The sequence below is a fragment of the Aquarana catesbeiana genome, linkage group LG06, assembly GCF_042186555.1.
Source record: "Aquarana catesbeiana isolate 2022-GZ linkage group LG06, ASM4218655v1, whole genome shotgun sequence".
NCBI lineage: Eukaryota > Metazoa > Chordata > Amphibia > Anura > Ranidae > Aquarana > Aquarana catesbeiana.
Window position 1 is genome coordinate 107,732,358 of NC_133329.1, and position 18,805 is coordinate 107,751,162.

The 18,805-nt window shown below is 42.2% G+C and overlaps 1 protein-coding gene across 1 annotated transcript in view; it reads left to right on the top strand.

Moving 5' to 3' along the window:
• The window catches only part of NTN3 (netrin 3), a 179,028-nt gene that overhangs the window by 105,692 nt on the left and 54,531 nt on the right, over positions 1-18,805 (top strand). Inside the window, exon 3 of the mRNA XM_073636633.1 lies at positions 4,255-4,443. Within this exon, the coding sequence (XP_073492734.1) occupies positions 4,255-4,443 (189 nt within the window). The remainder of the gene's footprint in view (positions 1-4,254; positions 4,444-18,805) is intronic.

An 18,805-nucleotide genomic window follows, 5' to 3' on the forward strand; every position in this document is an offset into this window, starting at 1 on the left:
AGAGCTGATCGAAATCTCCTGCTATTGCGAATTGGATGCGGGGAACCCACATCCAATTCGTAATAGTGTGACCCCAGCCTTTAAGGGTAGAAGAAAGATAATATACTCACCTGTCCTCCAGCTTCCATGGTGCAGGGGTTGATGTTATCATTGTCCAACGAGATCCCGGGGAATGCTGAGCGCTCCAAATCTCATCAGAAGCTTACATAGTGCAGGGAGCTACTTGGTGACATTTGGAGTACTCTACATTTACCAAAAAATGGAAAGGCGATTATATTTATACTATTATTTTTTTCTTACTTGCTTTTTTTTTCTTAATTTTTTCCAGCGATTATGCAAGAGGGAGAGAGGGCAAATGTAAAAAAAAAAAAATGTATATAAATTAAATATGCATTTATGTACATTTCTTATTGCAACCAGTTTATGTACATACTGTATCTTACATAAAATGTTGGATTAATAAATCAAATATACATATATATATATATATATATATATATATACACACACATACACATGCACTGCGTATTTGGACATCTCAGATGGAGATACAGCTTGTAAAAATCCATCAGCATATGTACACATTAAAGAGACGACCTTTGTATATACAAGTCACACCATTCGCAGCCACACACGCAGAAAGACATTTCAACAGACAGAGACAAGCACACACAAACACAGGTGGAGTCCACCAAACTGACACACACACGTGCTCTGCCACAGACCACCCCAGCCAGGCAGCTCCGCATACCTATACATATGTAAATATACAATCCCTCCGAGATTCCTAGGGAAACTTTTGCAGCCAGGAAGGATTAAATTAGCACTTACAGCCCTGAAAGTGTTAACACATGCTGTGTGTGACATTTGGAAGGTAATTTACTAAACTTCGCACGGGACTTATAAAAATGGATTTGAGTTATCTTCTGCATCCTTCCTTGCTTTAATTAAAGCGTAATTAAACTCCAATTTTTTTTTAATAACCCCCCCCCCCCCCCCCCCCCCAGGAGGCTAGTTTGCACAGCATATTAGACCATTTTGATACCCTGATCAAATAATGCCCTCCAGTGTTGTGCTGTCAGTCCTCCCACAGGTCAGAGGTGGCGCCCTCTTCTCCCGGTCTTCCTTCCAGGTTCCATCTGTTCTGCTATTAAATGGGCAGGCTGCCATTACATCACTTCCTACGCATGCGCACAGGAGTCCCATCATCACAACACAGAGCAGTGTCATGTACGCTGAGTTGCACGTGTGTTGCCTGTCAACGTTTTTTTTTTTTTACATAAATGAGAGTTTAATTCCGCTTTAACCACCTCAATACCAACACATTATACCCCCCCTTCCTTTCCAGGCCATTTTTTAGTTTTCAGGTTTTCAGTGCTGTGATAATTTGACTGACAATCTCTCACAGTCTAAAGCCTTATACACACACACATTAGATTTTCTGCAGATTTTTGTCTTCAGATTTACCAAAACTATGTAGTGCAAGGGCCTGCCTGATTGCATACAAATTGAAACTCTTAAGCCTCGTACACACAATCGGATTTTCCGACGGGAATTGTGTGATGACAGGCTGTTGGCGGTAAATCCGACCGTGTGTACGCTCCATCAGACAATTGTTGTCGGATTTTACGCTGACAAATGTTGGATGTTGGCAGGTTTTAAAATTTTCTGAGGACAAATGTCTGTTGTCGGATTTTCCGATCGTGTGTACACAAGTCCGTCGGACAAAAGTCCAAAGTACAAACACGCATGCTCGGAAGTAAGGATGAGCCGGAATCGGTCGGTCTTGTAAACTAGCGTTCGTAATGGTGAATTAACATTCATCACACAGCAAATTATGAAATCTCGAAATGCAGTGCACAATTCTCTTCTTCTTTAATGGGATAATAATGAAGCTGCTTTGCTGGTGATACTGATGAAGTTATTGCAAACACATATTCAAAGGCTTTTTTTTCTAGTGATATCAAGAATAATAATAATATACTTTTTTTTTTTTTTTTGGATTTTTTTGGGCAAGTTACCACAACATCATTATCCCGTAGTTTTTAAGATCAAGGATACAACTATGTTGGTGTCCCTTTGTCAATTTTGCATTGTATTTTTTTAAATGTAACTGCCTACTCCCAAACTGTCATTTGAAGTAAAACACATAACCAAGTATTATTCTCCACAATTTTTTTATTGTGCATTAAAAAAAGAAAACAAAAAAAATTAGACATGCTATCTGCCAATAAAACTTAACCAAAAAGTGCATTCTATGCATCCAAAAATATAGGAAATATACCAAATCACTTCATTATTCAACCAAAGCAATAACTCCAAGGCCAATAATAAATAACGCATTATCTCCTCCAATTCCGCAACATGTCTGGTTGACATACAGCCTTTCAGAAACAGAGTGAAAAGCACAAAATGAAAAATGCGAACTGAAAAGTGCTAAATGAAAAGCGCGAAAAGAAAATCGCGAATCAACACTCAGAAGGAGCCCAAAGGGTGGTGCTAAAGTGCTGAAAAAACACGTAGTACGTCACTACGTTCGTGATTGTTGGCCAACAATTGTGTGCCGTGTGTATGCAAGACAAGTTGGGGCCAACGCCCTTCGGACAAAAGTCCACGTTTTTTTTGGCGGAAAATCCAGTCGCGTGTACGAGGCTTTAATGTTTGACCTTGTTGTATATGGTTTTGGTAAATCTGAAGACAAAAATCTGCAGAAAATCTAATAGTGTATATGGGGCTTTAGGCCTCGTACACACGGTACGAAAACCTGAAGGGAAAATTTGTAAGACGAGCAGTCTGCGGATTTTCGGATTGTTTACTTTCTCTTTATACTCTCATAGTACGTCACTACGTTCGCGTTTGTCAAACGACAATTTGCGTACCCTTAGTATGCTAGACAAAATCCTGCACATGCCCTTTTGACAAAAATCAGATGCTCGGTCATCCAGCAATCATACCGTGTGTACGAGGCCTAAGGCAGGCCATACATGGGTCGAATTTCAAAAGAAATTTCTTTCAAAAATCTTATCTAATGCTGGCCATACACTATATGAAAAATCGGCTGAAATTCGGTCATTTAGACAGTTCGTTCCTTTTTTGGCCATTGTTTAATTGATGTCCTTTTTTACCCACAAATAGAGCTTTGTTTTGGTGGTATTTGATCCCCTCTGCGTTTTTCTTTTTTTGCGCTATAAACAAAAAAAGACTGACAATTTTGAAAAAAACAACAATATTTTTTACTTTCTGCTATAATATATATCCAAAAAATAAATATATTAAAGAACTAATTTATTCATCAGTTTAGACCAATATGTATTCTTCTACATAGTTTTGGTAAGAAAAATCACAATAAGCATATATTGGTTGGTTTGCGTGAAAGTTATAGCGTCTACAAACTATGGGTTAGATTTATGGACTTTTTTTTTATTATTATTGTCTTTTATGGTGGCGATCTGCAAATTTTAGCGGGACTGTGACATTGCGGCGGACAAATCTGACCCCCAAGTCAGGGCAGCAAAGTGGTGTAGTGGTTAGCACTTTCACTTAGCAGCAAAAAGGGTCGCTGGTCTGCCTGGAGTTTGCATGTTCTCTCTGTGCCTGTGTGGGTTTCCTCCGGGGACTCCGGTTTCCTCCCACACTCTAAAGACATACTTGTAGGTAAATCGTATTCTGTCTAAATTGGCCCTAGTATATGTATGAATGTGTGTTAGGGACCTTAGGTTGTAAGCTCCTTGAGGGTAGGCGCCCACACTATCACATGCAGGAACCGACGTACAGGTACGTCGGTTTGTGCAGCCGAGCCACCTTGCCGCAGTATATATGCGGAAGGCGGTCAGCAAGTGGTTAATAACTGACCACACTAAGCAGGAGAGCACACCAAGGTCAGTTCTCTAGCGATGCTGGGAACTCCGTGTACTCTCCTCCAATGATCAGATTTGTCCTGAAACGCCCCCACCGCACAGCCATTCACTGGCAAGCTCAGTGTGCTGCTGCTTCTCCTCCCCCAGGCTCTTATGCAGCTGAGAACAGAAGGAATGTGATCACTTATAAAAAAAAGGGAAAAATGTATTTAAAATGTTTTTTCAATATCTATACAAAAATATTTTGCCTTTCATTTCTATTTCAAACTTAATGGGTTGTTTTACAATGTGATCATTTACAATCACCTTAACAACACATTTTCTACAACTGTAATGAAATATTGGCTATGCGGATAAAATGAACCACCTTCTGACTGTGACATTAATGTGTTCTCAGCTTGCACCTGTAACCTGCACGCTCGCCGTTGTCGCTTCAACATGGAACTGTACAAGCTGTCTGGAAGGAAGAGCGGAGGTGTGTGCCTAAACTGCCGGCATAATACAGCAGGCAGGCACTGCCATTACTGCAAAGAGGGCTTTTACCGGGATGTCAGCCGACCCATCACCGACCGAAGAGCCTGCAAAGGTAAGGCAGGTGTCTCCACTGTTTAATTATGCATGTTTGTGTTTTTTATACCATATGCACCAAACAAAGTCCTCTGGCACCCAAGGAGGATTCTAACATTAACCTCACCCCTCCAGCTTTTTAATCCAGCATTAAAAAAAACTAACACAAATGAAAAAAAAAAAAGTAATGGAAAGAAATATAAGTTAACTAAAATTTTAACTGCACTTTTTAGGGTTAAAAAATTACAAGCTTTATTCTGGGATTTGTCCCTTCTATGCAGGGATTAAAATCATGTTTCTGGTAAAAAAAAAAAAATCATGTTTCTGGTACAAAGCATTCTTTTTATTTGACACTATAAACACAAACAAATGCAAATAAAAAAAAAAAATCATACAAACAATAAATTTTTTTAAAAAATGCTAAGGGAAGAAGAAAAAAAATCAGTTACTGCAGTATTAAACCCAAAAGCAAACATATATTATATTGCAGCTTCCCAATTCCTAGATGTGATGCCTGCATTAGTATTCTTTTTTCCCCTTTATTTTTACCTGGTGATCCAGCCAGTAATGCTGTGTACACACAAGCAGAATGTCCGACAGAAAAAGTCAGACGGAAGCTTTTCATCGTCTATTCCGATCGTGTGTAGGCCTCATCGGACTTTTTTTTTCGAAAATTCTGACGGACCTAGAAATGGAACATGTTCTAAATATTTCCGGCGGAACCAATTCCTATTGGGAAAACCGCTCGTCTGTATGCTGTTCCGACGGACCAAAAACAAAGCATGCTCTGAAGCAAGTACGAGACGGAAGCTATTGGCTACTGGCTATTGAACTTCCTTTTTGTAGTCCCGTCGTATGTGTTGTATGTCACCACATTCTGGACGGTCGGACTTTGGGTTGGCCGTGTGTAGGCAAGACCGATTGAATGGAATTCCGTCGGGGAGAAACCTTCGAAGTTTATCCCGACGCCAAAACCAGTCGTGTGTACGTGGCATAAGACTCTTGTTTTTCAAAAGAATAAGCTGTTCTGCAGATGTAGCAGCTCTAGGGTTAAGCCAAACCATTTACCATTGACAGGGGAGCTTACAATGGTTAGCTTTTATTTATTCATGTAAAACCTTTATCCCAAATGGGAAAAAAAACAGTTGGCTGTAACTGCTTATAAAGTGTGAGCTTGAGTTTGGCTTCAGCTTGTTAGTGTCTCTAAACCTGCTAGTACATCTAACACTTCCCTCCCTCCAGACAATGCTGCTGTCCAAAGGTGACCCTGTGCTCCTTCATCTACAGTGGAGGCACTCTAATGCCCCGTACACACGGTCGGACTTTGTTCGGACATTCCGACAACAAAATCCTAGGATTTTTTCCGATGGATGTTGGCTCAAACTTGTCTTGCATACACACGGTCACACAAAGTTGTCGGAAAATCCGATCGTTTTAAACGCGGTGATGTAAAACATGTACGTCGGAACTATAAACGGGGCAGTGGCCAATAGCTTTCATCTCTTTATTTATTCTGAGCATGCGTGGCACTTTGTCCGTCGGATTTGTGTACACACGATCGGAATTTCCGACAACGGATTTTGTTGTCGGAAAATTTTATCTCCTGCTCTCCAACTTTGTGTGTCGGAAAATCCGATGGAAAATGTCCGATGGAGCCCACACACGGTCGGAATTTCCGACAACACGCTCCGATCGGACATTTTCCATCGGAAAATCCGACCGTGTGTACGGGGCATAATACAGAATGTGTGTTACTAGCCAGATCAACAGGGGAAAACATAGGGGGGAAAGCCTAAACAAAGAAAACAAAGGCAGCCACCACATGTTATGATTGGAAAACTGCAATATATAAAATTTTTGGTTTTAGTTTTAATACCGCTTTAATAAAAGCTATTATTTTGTTTTAAAAAAATAATAGAGTTCACTAAAAGTTAGTAAGAGGCTAAAATTATGTTTTTTTTTTTTAAATTTATTTACAAATTAATTTATAAGTTTATTTACACAGTAATTTATGAATGCAGAGCAGGACTTGAGCTGTCAAGCTGACAGCAGCGGTCTGCAGATTACACAAGGAGAACGTAGCTCCTCCTGTGTAATCATTGGGGCTCCGTGACAGCTGGGCACTCTGTTTACCAGTTCTGAAGTGAAGTGGTACTGGTTATACAGGGAGAGCCACAATCTTTATGTATAATCTGCAGTCTGACACCTCAGACCTGCACAGTGCAGGAGACAGCCGGGTGATGCTGAAGCTCCTGCTCCAATTCTGCTCTCCTGCAGCAAAGCACCCAAGGTGTGTGCCTATTTTGCCACTTTTGGCTGGCCAAACATATATTTTATACATACTGGAGATTTCTAGTTGGCAGTGTAGATTATGGACCTTGACTAGTGCATAAAAGACGCTTTGTTCTCATGACTACTGGACCACCACTAACCTTTTCCTAAGGAGAACCATATGAAACCCAAGATGGAGTTGAATGGCCATAGCAGCCTTTTATTAACACAATTAAAAAATAACATATGAACCTATAAACATATGCCACATATGAACATCTAGAATAGTCTGATAAACAGGAGTCACAAGGTCCTTGTGGGCATTTACTTCTAGTTCCTACATAACCACTGCAAATGTTTAGGCCTCCAGCCGCAACAAACACCAACTCAGAGACAACTACTCGCAGGTATCACCAACCATAATAATGGGAGCCGTACTGAGGACGGGTCCCAACCATAATAATGGGAGCCGTACCGAGGATGGGTTCCAACCATAATAATGGGAGCCGTGCCAAGGACGGGTCCCAACCATAATAATTAGAGCCGTACCGAGGATGGGTCCCAACCATAATAATGGGAGCCGTGCCGAGGACGGGTGCCAACCATAATAATGGGAGCCGTACTGAGGACGGGTCCCAACCATAAAAATGGGAGCCATGCCGAGGATGGGTCCCAATCATAATAATAGGAGCCGTACTGAGGACGGGTCCCAACCACAATAATGGGAGCCGTACCGAGGATGGGTCCCAACCATAATAATGGGAGCCGTACCGAGGACGGGTCCCAACCATAATAATGGGAGCCGTACCGAGGATGGGTCCCAACCATAATAATGGGAGCCGTACCGAGGACGGGTCCCAACCATAATAATGGGAGCCGTACCGAGGATGGATCCCAACCATAATAATGGGAGCCGTGCCGAGGACAGGTCCCAACCATAATAATGGGAGCCGTACTGAGGACGGGTCCCAACCATAAAAATGGGAGCCATGCCGAGGATGGGTCCCAACCATAATAATAGGAGCCGCACTGAGGACGGGTCCCAACCATTCAACCATAATAATGGGAGTCGTGCAAGGACGGGTTCCAACCATAATAATGGGAGCTGTACCGAGGACAGGTCCCAACCATAATAATGGGAGCCGTACCGAGGGCGGGTCCCTACAAATGTACATGTTTTTCCATAATCAAACCCATATAAGGAAGTTGTACCCCTCCGGCTGCCACGACAATGCCAGTTGTCACAAGCACGCTCTTCTCTGACTGAAGACTTGAGACTCTCCTACAAATCACCTTTTTGCAGCCTCACTTTCTACCACTCACCCCACCAATCATGTAAGTGCTATTTTATTAATACTTTAAACTGCCCAGCAAAACCTTCCCAATACCAAACCCCTTTTAATCCTGTCATGGCGGCCCTGCGTTTATGCTTTTTCTTTTTCCAACTCTGGGCCTTTCTTTCTTTGTGCACTGGTCCAAATCATTTGGTGGAGGGGGGGGATTATGGCTTGGAGTTGTTTTTCAGGGGTTGGGTTTGGCCTCTTACTTCCACTGAAGGGAACTCTTAAGGCTTCAGCATACTAAGACATTTTGGACAATTTCATGCTCCCAACTTTGTGGGAACAGTTTGGGGATGGCCCCTTCCTGTTCCAACATGACTGTGCACCAGTGCACAAAGCAAAATAAATACACCCATCCATAAATACATGGGATAAGCGAGTTTGGGGTGGAGGAACTTAACTGGCCTACACAGAGTCCTGACTTCAAACCGATAGAACCCCTTTCGGATGAATTAAAGCGGAGACTGCGAGCCAGGCCTTCTTGTCCAACATCAGTGCCTGTCCTCACAAATGCGCTTCTGAAAGAATGGTCAAACATTCCCATAGACACACTCCTAAACCTTGTGGACAGCCTTCCCAGAAGAGTTGAAGCTGCTATAGCTGCAAAGGGTGGGCCAACTCAATATTGAAGCTACGGACTAAGACTGGGATGCCATTAACCTCCCTGACGATATTCCCGAGTGTGGCTCGGGGTTAAATTTCAGCACCATTAGCGGTAACCCCGAGCCACACTCGGGATTGCATTGCAGGATCCTGGTGCTGTATACTTACCTTGTCCCCAGGATCCTGTGATGTCCCCCCTGCGGTGTCTGCGGGCTCTGTCCTCCTCCGAAGCCTCTCTGTGCCAGGCTCCATTCCCTGCGAGCGTCACAACGCATGGGGGCGGAGCCTGGTGGCAAATTCAAAACATTTTAAAAATCATAACACATACAGTACTGTATGAAATCATTTCACATCCCTTTTGTCCCCAGTGGAAACTGGAGATTGTCCATAGCAACCAAAAAGTGTCCCTTTACATCAAAAGTGGCTTTAGACCAGCTAGAAAACAGCAATAGTAAATTAGAGCACTTGCAGAATTGAATTATTTTATTATTATTATATTATTATTTTTTTTTAATATTTATATTTATTTATTATATTATAATTTATGATTTTATGTTTCAAACTTCATCATACCCGGAACTACTAGACTCTTGTTTGGACAGATTTAAGTGTGTTATTGTTAAGAATTACAGGCCTACAATATAAAATGCCAAATTTCCATGCAAAATAATTGTACCGCTTTCAGCACCTAAAATCCAAAATAATCATACCGCCAGGGAGGTTAAAGTTCATGTGCGTGTAAAGGCAGGCGTCCCAATACTTTTGACTATATAGTGTATTTGCATGGCAGCTTTAACAGTAATTGGACAAGTGACAAAAAGTAAAAAAACGAATAATAAGAAAAGCGTGTCATGGCTAACATAACAAAAAATGGAAACTTATACTGGAGTATGGAATATTTGACCTTTCCTTGATGGGCTGCCCATTTCTCAGTGGATTAATATGAACCTAATAATTATTTTCCATGAAAAAAAAATACACAGAGGAATCCGACTGAAATTCCAGTTTACACAGAAACACTTTCTGGTGTATTTTAAGTCTATCTTGTAGGTTCCAGTTCTTTTGAACTATTGTAGTCATTTGGGTCCTTTTCAGGGAATTTAAAACCTTATTTTCTTTTTATTTAAAAAAAAAAAAAATTTAATCAGCTTCTGGGTAAGAGCAATCTCCTGTATAAACTACAAATTGCTGGAGTCACAGCTTTATTAAACTTTTCAAAAGTACAACTTTCCAAATGTACCAAACAACAATGCCAGCCACAGTATACCATGACCACCAACAAAACATAAACTCACATAATCTAAGAGGCCTGTCCTTACCATCAGTGCCAGACAGGCATTAGACTGACCCCAGAATTTAACTTGAGGGCATAGCCCATAAAGCAACATCAATTGTTGGCAAGGCCAAAACTGCCAATAAAGCTGTGAAAAAACATCACAACGGGCGGGAGGATGGACAATTCCTGTGACAGATGAATCTCCTCAGAGCACTTGGATGTGACTCAGCATAGCCTTTTCCTAGAGTTCAGGCTCCACCCAGTCACCTCGGGTCTTTGTAGCCAATCCTAAGGGAGCTACTTGACTTCCCTTTGGGGATCACACCCACAGCGATGCCATGCTTCCAGGAGTCAAGGCTCCCTTTCCCTAAAGGCGGTTCAAGGGGTCTTCATCATTGACATTATAGCTTAGGTTATGGACTCCTCGTGTGTAGAACCCAGTGCTTTTCCATGGAGCAAGTTACACGTTCCTCCATACCCAGAAATACCAGATATTTCTTTTTTCTCCTGGGAGGAATGGTGAGGTGGAGGAGCAGGGGAAAGGTATGCTTCTGGGAGATGAGGTTAATAAGTTAAGGAAGTAGCGTTGGGCAAAAAAAGCATTGGATTATGGATGAAAGATACACTATATTACCAAAAGTATTAGGACGCCTGCCTTTACACGCACATGAACTTTAATGGCATCCCAGTCTTATTCCCCGTACACACGGTCGGACATTGATTGGACATTCCAACAACAAAATCCTAGGATTTTTTCCGACGGGTGTTGGCTCAAACTTGTCTTGCATACACACGGTCACACAAAGTTGTCGGAAAATCCGATCATTCTGAACGCGGTGACGTAAAACACGTACGTCAGGACTATAAACGGGGCAGTGGCCAATAGCTTTCATCTCTTTATTTATTCTGAGCATGCGTGGCACTTTGTGCGTCGGATTTCTGTACACACGATCGGAAATTCCGACAACGGATTTTGTTGTCGGAAAATTTTATAGCAAGCTCTCAAACTTTGTGTGTCGGAAAATCCTATGGAAAATGTGTGATGGAGCCTACACACGGTCGGAATTTCCGACAAGGTCCTATCACACATTTTCCGTCGGAAAATCCGACCATGTGTATGGGGCATTAGTCTGTAGGGATCAATATTGAGTTGGCCCACACTTTGCAGCTATAACAGCTTCAACTCTTCTGGGAAGGCTGTCCACAAGGTTTAGGAGTGTGTCTATGGGAATGTTTGACCATTCTTCCAGAAGCGTATTTGTGAGGTCAGGTACTGATGTGGCCGAGAAGGTCTGGCTCCCTGGCTTGCAGTTTCTGCTCTAATTCATCCCGAAGGTGTTCTATCGGATTGAAGTCAGGACTCTGTGCAGGCCAGTCAAGTTCCTCCTCCTAAACTTGCTCATCCATGTCTTTATGGACCTTGCTTTGTGCACTGCTGCCCAGTCATGTTGGAACAGGATGGACCATCCCAAAACTGTTCCCACAAAGTGGGGAGCATAAAATTGTCCAAAATGTCTTGGGATTCTGATGCCTTAAGAGTTCCCTTCATTAGAACTAAGGGGCCAAGCCCAACCCCAGAAAAACAACCCCACACCATACCCCCCCCCCCCCCAACAAATAATTTGGACCAGTGCACAAAGCATGGTTCATAAAGACATGGATGAGTGAGTTTGGGGTGGAGGAATTTGACTGACCTGCACAGAGTCCTGACCTCAACCTGATAGAACACCTTTGGGATGAACTAGAGTGGAGACTGTGAGCCAGGCCTTCTCGTCCACATCAGTGCCTGACCTCACAAATGCTCTTCTGGAAGAATGGTCAAACATTCCCATAGACACACTCCTAAACCTTGTGGACAGCCTTCCCAGAAGAGTTGAAGCTGTTATAGCTGCAAAAGTTGGGCCAACTCAATATTGAACCCTACAGACTAATGCCCTTGTATTTTTCGACGGAAAATGTTCGATGGGAGCTTGTTGAAATTCCAACTGTGTGTAGGCTCTATCGGACATTTTCCATCAGAATTTCCGTCACACAAAATTTGAGTTGAGTTGAGATATTTGAATGGCACTTTAAGAGTTAGGATTAATTTAACCTCCTTAGCGGTATTCCCGAGTGTGGCTCGGGGTGAATTTTCAATACCAAAAGCGGTAACCCACGAGCCACACTCGGGATCGCATCGCAGGATCCAGGCAAAGTTACTTACCTTGTCCCCAGGATCCTGCGATGTCTCCCCGCTGTGTGTCCTCCGCCGGATCTATCACAGTGCCAAGCTCCGTTCCCTGCAAGCATTGCGACGCACGGGGAAGGAGAACGGCGCCAAACTGGAAACTGGAGATTGTCCATAGCAACCAAAAAGCGTCCCTTTACATCAAAAGCGGTTTTAGACCAGCTAGAAAACAGTGATAATAAATTAGAATCACTCGCAGAATTGAGCGATTTGTGGGGAGATCCGTCATCAAACACTGAAAGTAATGACAGCGACAATTCTGCAACTGAGCAAATTTCAGTGTTTTTGATTTGATTACATTATTGAATAATTATTATTATTATATTATTATTTGTTATAATTATTTTTTAGTTATTTATTATATTATAATTTATGATTTCATGTTTCAAACTTTATCATACCCAGGATGTCTACTAGACTCTTGTTTGGACAGATTTAAGTGTGTTATTCCTAAGAATTACAGGCCTAGAATATAAAACGCCAAATTTCCATGCAAAATAATTGTACCACTTTGAGCATCAAAAATCTGAAATAATCATATCGCCAGGGAGGTTAAGGGTTAGATGAAAGTTATGGGTGAAATGGTGTAGGGGGACACTTTTTTTTATTTAACAGGAACCCTGTGTCTAAACCTGGTGTAGCGTCACATATGGCGACCCATCACATTTGGCTACCCGCTGAAGTGCGCATGCGCGACGCCGCCATATGCGTTCCAACACTTTTACGACAAAACAGCACAGTAAAAGTGGCTCCACCCCTAAGTCCAGGTTCAATCCACTTTGTAACAGGGCCCCGCCACACTTTGGGCACGGCCTCGCTTCGTTCAGCATAATTATATTCTAACTCTATGTCCACTTGGATGGTGGGGCTTGAACCTGGACTTAGGGGTGGAGCCACATAATAACTGCCCAAGCGTAGTTCAACGTCAGTTCCGTCACACTATCTGATGGTTTTAGTGTGCCGTAAAAGTGTTGGAACGCATATGACGGTGTCGTGCATGCGCACCCCAGTGGGTAGCCAAATGTGATGGGTCGCCATATGTGACGCTACACCAGGTTTAGACGCAGAGTTCCTGTTGAATAAAAAAAAGTGTCCCCCTACACCATTTCACCCATAACTTTCATCTAACCCTTAACCTCCCTGGCAGTAGGATTATTTCAGATTTTTGTGACGCTACACTGGCACCTGTATTTGTAGGAAAAAAAAAAAAACTAAAGCGCTGCCCTCATACGCCAAGCTTTTCAGAGTAGTATTGGACTTTTGATAATGTGCTGTTGCCTTCACAGAAAAGGAAAAAGCTTGAGAAAATGATATAAAATGATGGAACATCATAATAGTTCTCGGTTTTGTAAGAGTCAAATGCAAGGCTAATAAAGATCAGTAAATCTCATCATTGGGGTTATGGAGCATTTTAGGCTTCAATAAACGATGTTCTGTGTTTATTACCAGCAGGTGAGATTTTAATAGCTCCAGACGTAATATGGCAGCAAATGCAGCCAATGTACAGTTCACGATTGTTTGTGCATTAGCGTTTTACCAAATCATTTTTAGTAAAAGAAAGAAAATGATTCTGTATATCGGTCTTGTTTTTTTTCACATAAGTTGACTTCTATAGGGTTGTTACAAGGTCTATATCACATAAGCTTTTTTCCATGCCTTGCTTTGCTGAAATCTAATAAGCTTAAACCAGTCTTCTCATTCTGTCTGCACTATGAGTCACCCGTTTTGAATTTATGGGTGCCCGCTTTACAGTTATTTCACTTTCCTGCACAGTTTTAGCTGAATTCTGGCCCCTTATTTCTTTTATCTCAAAACTCAATAAGGCTCATTAAATGTTGTGTATTATAGATTCTTTGTCTTGCCACAATTGGACCTAAATATGTTTATTTTGCTACTGGCAAACGAGCTAAATAATTACACTTTCCACCTGCTGTATGAAGACCAAGTGGGATTTATCCCAATGTATCAGATCTCTGACAACAGAAGAAAGATCTTTAATCTGATTAATCTGGCAACAAAGTAACTTGTTTTTGGTAACCTTACAATGGCAGATATTTTGCCAAGCTGGCCAGATTTGGAATTTTAGGCAATTTCATACAGGCTTTGCAAACCTTATATTCAGAGCCTACTGTTTAGTAGAAATGTCCCTGCCCCTCATATTTAATTTACCGACCGGCTCATGTAGATATACGTCATCAGACTGAAGATGGATATCTCGGTAACGGCAGCAGCTGCTGCCACAACCAAGGTATCCATCTTTAGAGCCGGCGGTTCTGTATACGATAATGGTGGTCTCTGTGGCGGATCCGCTGGGAGATCACCGTTATTGGTGGCGGGAGAGGTGCCACCCGCCGCTCTCCCACGCCCTCCGCCGGTAGCGGCGGAGGAGATCGGGACCTTTCCGTGTCTGTGCAAGGAGATAAGTGAGGGGAAGATGGCCCCCACCCGTCTCCATACCATAGGAGGGCGGAAGCGACGTCAAAACGTCACTTCCACCCATACGTCTTAAAGGCACATTTTTTTGTTGTCATTTTTTTAAATGACATTTTTTTTTTTTTTTTTTTGCATTTTAGTCTAAATATGAAATCTAAGGACTTTTTGACCCCAGATCTCATATTTAAGAGGACCTGTCATGCTTTTTTTCTATTACAAGGGATGTTTACATTCCTTGTAATAGGAATAAAAGTCACCCAATTTTTTTTTTTTAAACAGTGAAAAAATAAATAAAATTAAGTAAAATAAATAAGAAAAAAAATGTTTTAACACACGCCGTCCCAACGAGCTCACGCACAGAAGCAAATGCATACATGAGTAGCGCCCGCATAAGAAAACGGTGGTCAAACCACACATGTGAGGTATCGCCGCGATCGGTAGAGCGAGAGCAATAATTCTAGCCCTAGTTCTAGTTCTCAATGGGATTAAGGTCTGAGGAGCTTCCTGGCTATGGACCAAAAAAATTGATGTTTTGTTCCCCAAGCTACTCAGTTATCACTTTTGCCTTATGGTAAGGTGCTCCATCATGCTGGAAAAGTCATTACTCATCACAAAACTGTTTTTGGATGGTTGGGAGAAGTTGCTCTCGGAGAATATTTTTGTATCATTCTTTATTCATGGCTGTGTTCTTAGGCAAAATTGTGAGTGAGCCCACTCCCTTGGCTGTGAAGCATCCCCACACATAAAAGGTCTCAGGATGCTTTACTGCTGGCATGACACAGGACTGATGGTAGCACTCACCTTTTCTTCTCCAGACAAGGTTTTTTTCCGGATTCCCCAAACTTTCGGAAAGGGGATTCATCAGAGAAAATGACTTTACCCCAGTCCTGAGCAGTCCAATCTCTGTACCTTTTGCAGAATATCAGTCTGTGCCTGATGTTTTTCCTGGAGAGAAGTGGCTTCTTTGCTGCCCTTCTTGACACCAGGCCATCCTACAAAAGTCTTCGCCTCACTATACGTGGAGATGCACTCACACCTGCCTGCTGCCATTCCTGAGCAAGTTCTGCCCTGGTGGTGCCCAGATCCCGCAGCTGAATCAACTGCAGGAGACGGCCCTGGTGCTTGCTGGACTTTTGTGGGTGCCCTGAAGCCTTCTTCACAAATGCAGTAGAAATGTTTTTAATGGGATTAAGTTCATTTTCATAGCAAAGAGGGCCTTTGCAATTAATTGCAATTCATCTGGTCACTCTTCATACCATTCTGGGGTATATGCAAATTGCCATAATAAAACCTAAGACAGCAGACTTTGTGAAAATGAATATTTGTGTCATTCTCAAAACTTTTGGGCACGGCTGTATACTGAGTATACTAATTTGTCTACTCTCTCCTCCTGTCAGCACTGTAGCAAAGCATAATTTGAGTACCGCTGCAAAGAGAGTGCTAATATCAAGACAAATTCAAGTGTTTACAACCACCTATATTTAAAAATGTATTTAACGATTTATTTATTTTTCATGAAAAACTAAGTGCAATTTTATATGTCCCCCTCTAAGCCCCCCAAATACAGTTCTGTACCCCACCTCCTGACAGCAGCCGCCCCTCTTATATCCTTTCACCTTATATATTTTTTTCTTGTAGCTTCCTAACACGTTCCTTTTTCCACCATTAAAATGGAAACAAAAAAAAAACCTGGAAAGAATTTCCTTCGCTCTTTTTTTTTTTTTTTTTTCCTGTCCCATAACAAGGTGGCAATTAGTTTCTCCTAATGAGCCCTAACGCGTCCCCATCCCCCTCTCCTCCTTTCTTTTGCCAGTTTTCTATTGGCTAAATGACTCTACCAGCTGTGACTTTCCCCATTTGGATTAAATTCCTCCCATTTTTCACACGGAAAATACAGCTCCGACTTCTAAACAGCTGCAGCTGAGGTAGCCGCAGTGAGGGGCTTAGGGACAGCTGTTTAAAGGGTCTTGTCTGCCCCAATTCATTCTTTCTTCATCCGATGCTTGCAATACTTCTATTTTGCACCGGATCATAAATCTTAGAACCATCTTTCAGTCCAGACATGCGTTTGGATATTGCATGCTTATTAATGGAAACCTGCACAATACAGATCTTTAATAATCCCCCCTGAAAAGCTGCCCGACTGAAAATAAAATGAGTGGATTGTTTTAATAGCTTCTCACATTACACACCTGTTAGAAAATCGAATTGAGATTGTACAGAGAGATTGTACAACCAATGTGTCCAATAGCGTAAAGCTACTTGTTATTTCTGTCCATCCGTTTCTAAGATTTGCACAGCTCTACAACACAGCACAGTCTATCTGGCAGAGGAGGAGATCAGATTTTTGCAGTTTAGGAACACCTACAGGTTTTGTCCCTCCCCAGCCTCTGACTGGACAGTGAAAAGAAAAGCAGCACACTGATGAGCTCATCACGCTGCTCTCTTCACCCATCAGCATGCTCCTTGCATTGCTGCACAACTAATTGACTCCTTATGCTGCTCCCATGTCTCCCAGCCTGGGCTGTGCTGTGCAGGGATTGCACGAGGCTGATACCAAGTCCAATTTGGGTACTTACACTGCATGCCTTTAACCACGTAGCCTCCCTGACGGTATTCCCGAGTGTGGCTGGGGGTTAAATTTCAGTCCCATTAGCGGTAACCCCGAGCCACACTCGGGATTACATTGCAGGATCCTGGTGCGGCGTTACTTACCTTGTCCCCAGGATCCTGCGATGTCCCCCGCAGTGTCCGTGGGCTCTGTCTCCTCCGAAGCCTCTCCATGCCAGGCTCCGTTCCCTGCGAGCGGCGCAACGCACGGGGGCGGAGCCTGGTGGCAAATTTTAAAAATGTAAAAATCATAACACATACAGTACTGTAATCTTACAGATTACAGTACTGTATGAAATTATTTCACATCCCTTTTGTCCCCAATGCTTTGTCCAGTTCCCTGCATGCAGTTTTATATGATATATACTGTTCTTTCTGCCTGGAAAGTGGAGATTGTCCATAGCAACCAAAAAGTGTCCCTTTATGTCAAAAGTGGCTTTAGATCAGCTAGAAAACAGCGATAGTAAATTAGAACACTTGCAGAATTGAGCGATAGTGAATCGTGGGGAAATTTATTTTATTATTATTATATTATTTTTTTTTTTTAATTATTTATATTTATTTATTATATTATAATTTATGTTTTTGTGTTTCAAACTTCATCATACCCGGGATATCTACTAGACTCTTGGTGGACAGATCTAAGTGTGTTATTGTTAAGAATTACAGGCCTACAATATAAAACGCCAAATTTCCATGCAAAATAATTGTAACGCTTTCAGCACCTAAAATCCGAAATAATCATACCGCCAGGGAGGTTAAGGACCAAGCCTCTTTTTTAGATGTGTTGTTTACAAGTTAAAAAACTTTTACCCTTAAAAATTCCATAGGCGACGCTTAAAAAATTCTACAGGTTGCATGTTTTGAGTTACAGAGGAAGTCTAGGGCTAGAATTATTGCTCTCGCTCTACTGATCGCGGCGATACCTCACTTGCGTGGTTTGAACACCGTTTTAATATGCGGGCGCTATTCACGTATGTGTTCGCGTGAACTCGGCGGGACAGGGCGCTTTTAACATTTTTTTTTTCTTATTTATTTTACCTTTTATTTTTACACTGTTTTTTTTTTTCTTTTTTTTTAAATGTGTCACTTGTATTCCTATTACAAGGAATGTAAACATCCCTTGTAATAGAAAAAAAGCATGACAAGATCTCTTAAATATGACACCTGGGGTCAAAAAGACCTCAAATCTCATATTTACACTAATATGCAATAAAAAATAAATAAAAAAATTGTCATTTAAAAAAATGATTTAAAAAAAATGGCCCTTTTTGAGGTCTCTTGCGCCCTGCAATGTCATGGAGACGTTTGGGGGCCATCTTCCCCTCACTCGTCTCCATGCCCATCCACAGAGAGGACTGGATCGCCTCCGCCGCTGCCGACGGCTCTGGTAAGCGGCGGAGGGCACTGGAGCGCGGCAGGGGGTGGCCCCTCTCCTGCCACCGATAAAAGTGATCTCGTGGCAAATCCGCCACAGAGATCACTTTTATCTTGTAGCAGACCGCCGGCCGAACACGAGGATACTGGGGTTATGGCAGCCAGCTGCTGCCATAACAATGATATCTGTCCTCAAAGTAAGGACATATATCAGCGTGCGGCGGTCCGGAAGTGGTTAAAAACA